The sequence below is a fragment of the Chinchilla lanigera genome, unplaced genomic scaffold (genome assembly GCF_000276665.1).
Source record: "Chinchilla lanigera isolate Chin_1 unplaced genomic scaffold, ChiLan1.0 scaffold00040, whole genome shotgun sequence".
In the NCBI taxonomy this organism is placed as follows: domain Eukaryota; kingdom Metazoa; phylum Chordata; class Mammalia; order Rodentia; family Chinchillidae; genus Chinchilla; species Chinchilla lanigera.
In genome coordinates, this window is record NW_004955441.1 from 19,454,210 (window position 1) to 19,466,722 (window position 12,513).

Sequence of the window (12,513 nt, forward strand, 5' to 3'; positions counted from 1 at the left end):
GACAGCAAGAAGAAAAATTTCACTTTTACTTTTTAAAGCCTCTGCACTGTCTGCCGTTCTTAGGTGTGAGCAAGTATTATTCTTACAACAGAAAAAGTTGTCATGAATAAATACGTATTTTTACAAACTGTCACTAACAAACAATTCTCTCAAACTGTCATGTATTTGTACAGTTCAGTGTAAGTATCTGCTGCAACCTATTTACTAAACAAAGTTAGTTGACATGATCAGTTCCTGGGACCCTCCGAACTACTGTTTCTGTTAGTCAATTTAGCCTTAGTCAACTTACCTCTTACTTTTTAGATTTCTAATGGGAAAAAATAAAGAGGAGGGGTTTTGAAGGAACAAAACTTCTACTTAAAGCTCTACATTCTAAAATTAATCCTCCTTATCATATCAAGCACTGTTATAGACTAGACATGTCATTTTATATGTATTAAATTGGTTACTTTTGTTCTATTTTAGGGAAATGTTTATTTGGGGGAAAAGTTTCAAATCCACTTCTTTTTGTTTGTTTGTTTTTTGTTTTTTTGTTTTCTGAGATAGGGTCTCACTATGTAGCCCAGGCTGGCCTCGAACTCAAAGCCTCAGCCTCGTGAGTGCTGGGATTACAAGCGTGCGCCACCATGCACGGCTCATTTCCACTTCTAAATCCCTTAGATATCCAAATAAAAATGTCTCATTTCCACCTGTGCTCTTACAATCAGATCTGTGAATGTGCATGTTTTTCTAATATGCAATTGAGTTTAATTTTTATTTTCATTTTTATTAACACATACTTGCAGTACATAATGATTACACTCACTGTGTGGGCTTCGAGGGAAGGGAAAAGAAAGGGCTGTAAAAAAAATTGGTTACTTTTTTAAAAAACTCCGATCATCCAATACTAGCAGGTTATGACCTCAAGTGTAACCCTTATTTGAAAACGCTGCTTGGCACGGTCATCAAAACAGGTGTACTACAAAGTTAGAAGGGTCACAGAGTCTGCAGCCAGCCCCTGAGCTGTAGCCTGAGGCAATTACCCAACCTGTCCGGCACACAGGACCGGTACCCTGTAAGTATCTGTGAAATAAATTGTAACTGAAAGATCATGTAAACTAAAACAAAATCATAAATACAAGTACCTCTGTTTAGGTAAATACATTTATGTAAATAAGCATCCTTAGGTAAATAAATGTAAAAATTTAAGTAAGCATGAAAATGTTCAGACTTCTTTTTATTAGTAACATAATCCTTGGAAATGTACCCAACAGATAAAATTCAGACATTATTACTCCATTTCATAAATATATTAACTATAGTATCATCTATCACCGACCTTAAAAGGGCATGACCTGAACATTCAACAATAGAAAAACAAGTCTAAGTATGACGTATTATGCAGTCATCAAAAACTGCCATTACGATGGTTGTGTTATCATATTTTAAAACTGCGATTATTTTAAGTGTAACAAAGTTCAGTGAACATTTATGTTCACTATGAAGACAACTGTGAGGAGGTTTACAAGAATAGAATTCATTTCCCCTTGAAACTGGCATTAACTCCATTTTAAAGTTATAAATTTTAAAATTTCATTATTCACAATATTATAGAATCTCAATAACTAGGCAGCATTTTATACTAAACTAATATAAAATGTTTAAACCATAGTCATGTGAAAGCAACTTCTTTGGAAAACTTATACATAAAACTTCAAATCAAGACTCCAGGCAGTTAAGACAAGATACAAATAAGTAAAATGTCTTCCAACCCATGCATGTCATCGTAAGTCTCTATCATTTATTTCCAATCTGTGCTTGCTTACTTTTGTTAAAAGATTAAACACTAAGCCAGATGGGGGGGTGCATGCCTGTAATTCCAGCACTCAGGAGGCTGAGGAAGGAGGATCTCCTGAGTTCAAGGTCAGTGTGGGCTACACAGTGAGTTCCAGGCCAGCCTGAACTACATAGCAAGACCTGTCTAGAAAGAGAAAGGGGGGCGCAGAAATAGAGAAATACAGAAAGGAACGAGTGAATGAGTGAATGAATAGATAAAAGGTAGACAGAGAATAAATAAAATAAAAACAAAGTTTAAACAGTACTCTCCTGTTATTTATAGTTATCAGAAAAAAAAATCTATAACTCTATAATTTCTGTGTAAAATTAGTAACTTTACCGCTTACCTATTTTACTCACTTCTCCTGATGAGAAACCACTCACTACTGCTGTGGAAACAACCCTGTGCCTACGCACTTCCTCCCTGGCTGCTCTGAGATACGCTGCAAAATTTCCATCTGCAGTCTTGCCCTCCGAAAAACAGTAAAGAACAGCCTTTGACTAGTGAGTCTTAACTGTTGTCACCAATTTCTCTCAGCCACTCCGACTCCATCTAGCTAAGCTCTCACTGTTTTGCCTACAGTTACTACTTGCTCATTCTGCTTATAGAAGAGACAAACAGCAGGGCGTGGTGGCACACACCTGTAATCCCAGCACTCCGGAGGCTGAGGCAGGAGGATCATTGCGAGTTCAAGACCAGCCTGGGCTACAAAGCAAGCTCAAGGCCAGCCTGAACTGCATAGAGAAACCCTGTCTCAAAAAAGACCAAAAAAAAAAAAGAAGAAAAGACAACCACTGTCAAACATGTTCAAGTTAAGTTTGGAGGGAAACTATGGGAAAAGCTCAGATATTGGCTTATTACAAGTATGATACTCAAGTCTCAAGACACCTGGCAACATTGCAGGCATGTGTGTTTATATGAGCAACTCAGGGACTGGCTGAATTCTTCCCACAAGCACCTGAAACCATCAACAGCCTAACGACAGATACTTCAGGTCTTAAAGACTCAGGCCAGAGAACATACTTTTGCTACAGAAGTACATGTTATCTCCTAAAAGCACCAGATTAGAATAAATGGTACACCTAAGGTACCCTAGACATTTTCTGTTCAAAAAAAAACAACAAAATCAAGAGGCTTTAAAACTAAAAAATGTCAACACAGTACCAAGACATAGGGTTCATGCTAAGAAAATTTTAAAGAAAGGCCAAAGGGGGCTGGGGATTTAGCTCAGTGGCAAAACACCCTGTAATTCCAAGCACTCTAGGATACTGAGTTTGGTTCCCGGTACCGGAGAAAAACCAAAAAAAAAAGAAAGGCCAAAGGATAAACCATCCATCTCCAAAGTGTGAGAGGAACACACATACATGTGGTCCTTTAATAGCAAACTTAATTGTTTGTATTTAGCAGATGCTACATTAAATGTGTCACGTGCAAGATCTGTCTTACTCCCACAACCTCAGGAAGTTTCTGTCTCCATTCTAGGTGTAAACTGATGCGTAGCCACAAGGTCAGTGACTGGTAGAACTGGATGGTGATAATACCAAACCAAACTCTAACAGCAAGCATGACACAGCAAATTTCTGAAATAACTCCAATGCAACTATCGTGGAAACTGAACACTCCGTGAAATAGTCAAATTGAGGACGTTTTTTCAGCTCCAGGTATTGAACTCAGGGCCTTTGCAGTTATATGTCCAGCCCTTGTTTTGTTTCGTTTCGTTTGTTAAGGCCCTGAACTGCACAGGCTAGGCTCAAATTTGAGATTCGCCTGCCTCAGTATCCTAGAGTGCTTGGAATTCCAGGGTGTGTCACTCTGCTCCGTAAGCTGAGGGCTATTCCAAGGTTAGGCCACGGTCCCCACAGCGTATTACATGGACGCTTAGTCCCTGTGGCCCATCCACAGGAAAAAGGCTCTCTAATGAAAACATTGAAGAAACTTTATACATTAAGCCTAGAAAAGAGAGATGAACAGGATGACCTTATTTTTAAGCAGTACGTTAAAGATATTTTCCAGTTATACACTCAATATTTTTTGTTAATCTCCAGATACTTTCCATTTTTTTTATTTTAAAGTTAAAAGAACAAAAACGTATTAACAAACACACATACATTTATAAAATGACACAAAAACAATATAAGCAATACTCAATTTCAGACAAGGTGATATAAATTAGCAATGCTTGTTGTATTACATATTGATATCTTCAAATTGGTTACTCAGGTAAACAAATATAGACATGGAAGATTGATCAAACACTTAAACATGAACTGTTCCTTTCAATAAAGCAAAAGAAGTCAGCAGTACAACTAGGCTAGCTGTCCTGTGTACACATATATACATATCTTCCCTTTCTTTCTTTCCTCTTTTTCCTCATCCTAGACACTCTTCAGAAGTACCTTTAAAATAAAAGCCATGGGGCCCACCACTAACCTGAAGATGTAAACTTAACCTACACTGTGAAACTTCTGAATCTTTGCAGCTCCCTTCCCCTCTTAGGAAGTCACAAAACACACTGCCAACCAGAAAACTTCTCAGAAGCCCTCCAAGAAAGAAACAATTTAACCCTGCTTAACACTGTTTCCCAAACTTATTTAACCCTAGAATTGCTTTTATCCTCTGTAATATCTACTAGCAATGGATAGAAAAAACATGCTACAAAACGTACTTTGGAAACCAGCACAAAACTGCTTCCAGTTACTGTTCTCCTACTGCCTTGCGTTAGAAGGGGCAAGAGTGTACTCTCAAAACCCCGACGAAACTGCCCAGAGCTACGCTGCAGATTCTCTTCCAACAAAACCACCACTTGTAGGGACAGTAAGTGTGAAAGAAACTAGATCATCACAGAACTTTGTCAGCACGCTCTGAACTGCTGCTAAGGCTAAGAGGATCTCAAGGACACTAGATGACCTTGATATTACACAAAACTGAGCATACGGCAAATTCTCAGGGTTAGATAACCTTCATCTAAAACATCAACTACATGGACATATCCATGTATTTCTCTTAACAGTCAAAAAATTTTCTATCATCCCTGATACTAAATTGGGAAAATTCCTCAGATCCTAGACTAGGAAAATTGTATCTTCTATTTAACACAAACATCAATAATTAACTATGGCGCATAAGTAAGGAGCACATTATATAAACAGTGAACATCAGATTCTGAAAAAGAGATTTAAAAACTAAAAAGAAGGTGGAAATGGTGGCATATGCCTGTAGTCCTAGCCTTTGGGAGGCTGAGACAGGAAGACTTCCATGAGTTTGAGGCCAGCATGGGCTACACAGCGAGTTCAAAGCCAGCCTGAATTACATAGTGAACCCCTGTCTCAAAAAATACATAAATAAATAAAATAAAAATCTAAAAGGCAGTCCCAACCTTATTTTGAAGCTTGTACACTTCCCCAAACTCTATTCTTTTAAGTTCAAAAATGTGCAAAGAACAAAACCACAGTGACCAAATAAAAGGACAGTAAGAGAAAATTCAACGTGAGTATAAAAATTCATTCTAAACAGAAAGGGGCAAGTATCTTCAGAATTTTATGTTTCATTAACCAACAAATACCTAACAAACTTAGGAGCCGAATGATCAAACAACCCTAAGCTTTACTTAAATGGCTTTTCACCACCGCTAAAAGCAACCGCAAGTATGAGCTGGGCCCTGCGTACTCAGTCACGCCACCTAAGGCAGACATAAGGGCTTCTCTGAAGCTAACATGATAACAACGGTCACTGCCAACTAGGAAGGCAAACCGAAAGCTAGCTATAATCTCTTTCTACAGCCAGATGTAAGTGGCATTAATATTTTTTCAACTTGCCCTGACATTCCTAGATTTTCTTCCTCCTTGCCCATTCCTATCAGAGAAATCTTTTTCTTAAAATTTTACCATTTCAATTAAATTATTCAATAGGGCCTTTGAAATATTAGCTTCTTATCACCCCGCTGTTAAGCTGTGAGCCCCCAGGAGAAAGGCTTCTTGCTGCCGGAGGTCTACATGGAGGAAACCCCACCCAGCACGGCTCTAAGGAGGGAGAAGAGCGAAGGACACACCTCCCAACCTCTTCAAACGGAAACTCATCCTCTCAAAACTGCCCCCCAAAATGTTTCAGAGCATGAATAAATAAAAGGTGACAAGAAATAGAGAAACACAGAAGATCTTTCTCAAATGGGAAGGGGATCACGAGCTGTTAAGGGAGACGGGGAGCCGAGACGGGGGTGGGTGGAGAAAGGAAGAGACGTGCTGTGTGCACGGACCGACTCGACACAAGCAACGCAAGCATTAGGGACCGCAAGCGCTTACTAACAGAATGTTTTTAACAAAGCCAGGCTTCTAACTGAAGCAAAAATCAAAGTTTGTTAGCTCGTGCTAGTGACCAAGGACCACCGAACTCCACAGAGCTGCTCCGCTATTTTTGTTTTACAGAATGATTGCGTTTGAGCACGGTTTTCTTTGGTTTATCCTGTTTGGGTTTAGGGAACTTCCTCCAGTCTGTAAACGTGTGTCTTTAATGTTGGAAAGCTTTGGGCCACTAATAATTTACGTATGTTTTCTACGCTCACTTTCTCCTCTGCTGGACTGCAAGGAAAGTTAGACCTGCTGACCCTGTCCCTGGGGTCCCAAAGCTCTGCCTTGACACTTTGCTGCCTTCTGCCTGCTCAGTTCTGCTATAGCTAGACACACAAGGTACACCACGGTGAGTCTTCTATCTTTTTTAATTAATAATTTAGCATTAACAGAGCTAATTAAGTTTCACCTAACAAAAAAAAATCATTTGGGAATATATCACCACATAAAAAAAAGTGAAATACAGAAAATATACCTACTCCTTTTGGAAAGCCATGCACATGGGAGAACTGAACCCAAAGACAGGGCACACCTGGGCGTCTGGGCCGTACCCATTCTGGAGAAGCAACTCCAGGCACTGCTCATGGCCTCCGAACACTGCTGAGTAAACAGGACTGACTTTGTCTGCTCCAGTTCCACAGATCCGATTAGTAAGAGGTATTAGTAAGTCCAAGATTCTACAAATACACAAATTCAGGAGCATTTAATGTTTCCACATGAATATTAACGTACAGGCAATTAACATAACATACATAAATGTATAGGCAACACAACTGAACATATTTTAAGAATTACTTATAAAAGGATTTAAAGAAGTCTTTCTGCCCCCTCTTGGTAATTTGTTTAAGACAAAATAAAACATTTCAAAACAAAGTAAGAGAATAACAAGTTAATACACTGTATATCATTATCTTCAACATAGTTATTCAGAATAGATGACATAAACCAAAAAGATTCTTACAGAAAAGAAACAAGTAACACAAAACTCTATCTTACCTTCTTTTAAATGACTACATGCTACATAGTTATTCCAAAATGCTACATTTACTGCTTAACATAAAGGTTCTTAAATATACCTGAACAGGAAGCAATGTTCCTATAGGTCATATTTTCCTTTTTAAATTTTTTCACTATTCGCCTTACCACCACCTACACTCCAATAATCAAATTTTATGTTAGATATTTTAAGATTTAATTATTTAAATATTTCTTATACTAGATATAAACTGGCATCATGAAAAATGAATGATTTTCTTCTTCAAGTACCAATTACTTTTACTTTTTCAGCTAATAAAAATTTTTAAACATGGTGAATAACATTAAGAAAAATGTTTCAGCCAGGCATGGTGGTGCATAATATAATCCCACCTGTCCAACCCTGAGTTCAAGGTTTGCCTGAACTACATAGTGAAAGCCTGTCTCAAAAGCCAAAAATATAATAATATCATATAATAATATATTACATTATTACTATTATTATTATCCTATATAATAATATAATAATAGTAGTAGTAATAATGTTTTCATCAGGCAGAAATTAAAATTTCTGCTAAAATATATTCCTGAAAAGCATATGAGAGCATTAAAATATAAACTAAATTTATAAAGAAGCTGGCTGTTTAGTACAGAAAGTTCTAAAAAGAGTCATTAATATGTAAGTTCTTATATTATCTGTAAATGTACTTTCAGCAATCAGCTGGAGAGGGATGCGACTAATTTATTCTTTCTAAAATTGAAAATAAAATACAACTATGGGATTCCGCCAGCAAGCTTCCCCCTTTCTGGGGGAAAGACAGACAGGGATACTCCAAAGTACTTCATAACATCATGCTTCTCTGCTCCTCTTCCCTAGGGAAGCAGACCATGAGTTCAAGAACTGACACTCACACGAAGGATTGCTGCACAGACAACACGCGGGAAATCATAAGCGCAAACAAGACTTCCCAAACTTGAATACAACTGAGGACTAAGACAGTTTTGCTATCAATCTAAAGCTCAGAGTATAACTGTCATCTAAGATTTATGCTTCAATAAATGACCAAGAATTGGGAAAAATAAACCCTAAGTATTTTGTTACAGAATCTATTTAACATCTCTTAAATTTAATAAATGTTTAATTTTTTAAAATGAGTTAGAAAAATTTATACTCTCTCACAAGACACTAACCATGCTTATAAATATCTTTAGGACACAGTGAAATACCACGTCACCCAGTGGTATAACAACCAAATTGTAGAATCTGTGTTCCTAATGTGTAAACACATTAAATAATGACCATTCTTATTTTTTAAACGAAATAATACTAACAATGCCTATAGAAAGCATGGCTGCAGAGTTACAACTTTGCACGGTAAACGTTTTGGTAAGATGGTAAATTTTTTTTAAACTTTTCAGTACTAATGTTAACAGGCAATCCTATTCTCATAGGCATAACCAGATTATCAGCTCTAAAGACTTCTATAACCCCTCTCCCATTAGCTGTCTCCAGAAACACCACTAATTTTATGAGAATTTTCGGCAAAGAAAGAGGAGTAGCAGAAGAAGGGGAAACCACCAGACTGGATTTGTAATTACATAAAGAAAGGTCCAGTAACAGGGTTCAAGATGGGGAGGACTACTCAGCACAAACAAAAGAAAAACTCCATTCCAACAAGGGGCACAAACAAAAACAGACAGGGGTCGGAGACAGTGTAAGTGACGAGCCATCAGACTGCCAGCTGAAGATGTCTGGGATAAAACTAGCAGAATGGGGGATAGGAGCTAGCGGGCAGGGGGCGGGGGGCGGGGTTAATGGCCATAACCAGAGAAATCGGAGGGAAGATTAAATACCGAGGAAGGCCCTGTAGCTTTCTTGTCTCTAGCCACTCTGCCTCAATGTAGCGAAGTGCAGTGTAAGATTAAGAAGGGCTAGCGATAGCACAGGAGACAAACTGGAAATAGATCTAGTCACCTAGGAGACCGGTTAAGGAAGGAAGTACCAAGGATGTGCTTGGAGGTAACAGTCTGGCCCAGATTTATTTATTACTGGCTTGCAATTATGAGACCGTCTTTATACTTTCACGCTTACTTTGTATGGCCCATTTGTGCAGCTGCGTGAACAGGTAACTGCCAGTTGTCCTCGTTACAGTAAAGATTAGGGTCCGCCCCACTGGACAGCAAAAGCTCCACACACTCTGTATGACCCTCTTGGCAGGCAATGAACAAGGGAGTAGCTTTATCCAAGGCCTGACAATTGACATTTGCACCTAACAAAAGGAAATATTGAACAGTCCTCATTTATGCTTTTTAAAAAAGATTAACTTTCAAAAAGAGATTAACCATAAAACAATTCCATGGTACAACAGCTTTTCCCCATCAGAGGATATTGTTGAATAAACATACTTATTTTATTAAGTTAGAGTCTATGAAGGCTTCAGAAATTCCAAAAATGCTAGACAGTTAGAATCTTCTTGACTTATATTAAATGGATCCTTTACCTACTCTCGGCTTCACAAACTTTTTTTTTTCAGAAACTTTTTCTTTAAACCAATATTCCATTTTAGTGACAACTTCAAAGTATTATAAAGATTAAGGACCCAATCCCTGTAAAACTCTAGGTGGAAAAGTTAATGAATAACAGACATTTCAGTGGAAGTCACTGTAAGGAGCTGGAGACACAGTTACACTGTAAATATAGTTACAGACCTTTTCCATTTGCTCTTCTAACAATTCAGAGGAGAAGGAAAAGAATGGAAAACAGAACAGGTACTTAGAGCTCTAAGTGACAAGAGACAGATTTGGCATAAAGAAAGAGCTATTAGTATGCAGTTTTGTTTATCAAAAATATTAGTTAAATACTAATAACTAGATGTTATAGGACTAGAATAAACTATCCTAATTCAGTTTGTTGTTTTGTTTTTTTTTTTCAGTGAAATGTCTGGTTTTTTTAACTTTTCCACCTGTATGACATAATAGAAAAAACATCAAAAGTCAGATGGTCTGAGTCTAACTACTGATTCTGCTGGGAAACAATTTCTACACCTTTGCCAAGGCACTGAGACACTCAGGGCCTGAGATTCTTAATCTACAAACACGTTTGCACAAATGATTGTGGAGATTCCTCTCAACTAGAATCATTATTTATACCAGACACTGTAACAAGGTACTTAGCAAATGTTTGTTTCTTTTACTTCCTACTTTGACATAACTATATGAAGATTTGTAAGGAAAAAAGCACAAATAAGAAAATATGTTTTCTGATGTCTAAATGAGCTTTGGTTTTCTTCTATTTGGAAGGTCTTGGTGGTGGTGGTGGTGTTTTGAGAAAGGGTCTCTCTGTATAGTTCAGGCTAGTCTTGAACTCACTATATAGCCCAGGATGGCCTTGAACTCATAGGGATCCTCCTGCCTCTGCCTCCCAAGTACTGGGATTATAGGAGTTCACCACCACACCTGGCTATTTGGAGTTAATTTTTTAAAGTTAAGTATTGAAAAAAATTTCCTGGCAGCAAATCTGTAGTATCCCCACTCCCTATATTATCCATATGCTTCATCAGGATAGCCCCTGTGAGAATACATACTTCAGTTGTAAGGGCATACACTTTGTAAGAAACTTTAAACCCCCTATGTAATAACGTGAAAATGCCATCTTCTCTGGTAACCTTGAATGTGCAATGGTTGTTACAAAAAAAAAAACCTTTAGTTGGTTTATGTTGCTATCAATGTAATAAAGTATAAATATGCTTTAAAATAAACCCATTTAAATAACCACACAATTATTAAAGCACATTCAAAGGATTAAGATACAAAATTGCCACATAATAAATTAATTAAGCCTGAACCAGTGTTGTGCCTGAGAAAGTTAGAACCACTCAGATCCTCTAGCAACAGACAGCTCCATCACTCAACCTGGCCAATACACCTACTTCAGTTACATACAGATTATGTTCCTACTCAGATAAACTAGGAATGCACACTGCACTGCTAGTAATTGACACTTAATAGCAAAGTTGTAAATCAACACATGTACACTCTTATTTACCATCTGCATAAAACTGTAAATTTTATAATCTGTATTTGAGTTAAGAATACCTTTTTAGGAAGATAAAACTTCATGACCCTAACAGTGAAAGGTGAATGGACTGATCTTACCTGAGGAAATAAGTATGTTCAAGCTTCCTAGCTTGCCATACTGGGCAGCCAAAAATAAGGGTGTGATTCCAAAGTCATCCCGGCACTCCTTATCTGCTCCTTCTCTAAGAAGTAACTTCATGATCTCTAGGTTTTCCTGAAGCACAGATTCATATTTTAAATAAGGGGAAACAACCAAATGCACCTTTTAGCCTTCTGTCTTATCCTCTCAGTAGGAGAAAATGATGAAAAGCATTAACTTAACAGTGTACTGTTGTACTGGTTGGGAAGGACACAATCAAACAATCAAATTATTCAAACTCTCTAGCTACCCCAGTAAACATAAACAGATTAAAAACTGATCTCTAGGAATTATAATCCTTTTAATATCCTCCGAAATTAATGTACTAACCCAAGCATGAAGGAGATATCACAGTTGCTAAACATTACTGTTATAAGTGATTTATATTTATCAATTTATGTCCCACATATTCTAATGGCTTCTTAACTATACTATCAACATTTAAAAACTTAGGTAATCCCTACAGCCCAAAGCTGCCACAGCTACTACAGCAGTCAGCTTATTCAGAATGACCATTAGCATTTAGACTGCCTTTCCAGTACTGCACTAACCATCATAAATCACAGGCAAGTAGGAAGCAAAAACTGTATAGAACTGTCATTCTTAAAGGGTAAAACACATAATTTACATGGAAATGAAATAATAAATTCAGAGATTACCTGGAAAGAAGCCTGGTGCAAGGGGTTCCAACCACACATAGAATGGGACCCATTAACATTAGCTCCGTGTTGAAGCAACAGCCTTAACACATCTATCTGTCCATTTTCAACAGCTGCAATACACCAAGTCAAAAAAATTACTGTCAGCAAAGAAGTGTGTCTGTGGGACTGGACACTTTGGTGATGCTCTCATCCGTTATTCACCTTGGAATTCACAATGCTGTGATCATTCCTAAACAGTTAGCAAAAATGTCTTCGCCTAAGCCTGCTTACACATACCGAATCCTTTCTGTACACACACAAAGTTATTCTTACAGAGAAAACAGAAGCAAGAGGCATTTATTCTCTCTGATAACGACGGCAACATGGTTCCAGTTTTCTAAAAGTGTAAGTAGAAGAGGACAGGGCAGAAAGTTCAGAAGACAAGGCTCTAAGCTGGAGAAACAGTCTCAAAACAGTTTGAAAGGTTTGCTATCATCACCACATGATCATAAATGATAAAAG

At 37.6% G+C, this 12,513-nt stretch overlaps 1 protein-coding gene across 8 annotated transcripts in view; it reads right to left on the reverse strand.

The window, feature by feature from the left end:
- The window catches only part of Asb3 (ankyrin repeat and SOCS box containing 3), an 83,741-nt gene that overhangs the window by 26,367 nt on the left and 44,861 nt on the right, over nt 1-12,513 (reverse strand). For all 8 annotated transcript variants that reach the window (XM_005391025.2, XM_013517555.1, XM_005391024.2 and 5 more), the window contains 4 exons: nt 12,010-12,122; nt 11,290-11,425; nt 9,227-9,404; nt 6,639-6,836 (listed from right to left, as the gene is read on the reverse strand). In XM_005391025.2, the coding sequence (XP_005391082.1) occupies nt 6,639-6,836; nt 9,227-9,404; nt 11,290-11,425; nt 12,010-12,122 (625 nt within the window). The remainder of the gene's footprint in view (nt 1-6,638; nt 6,837-9,226; nt 9,405-11,289; nt 11,426-12,009; nt 12,123-12,513) is intronic.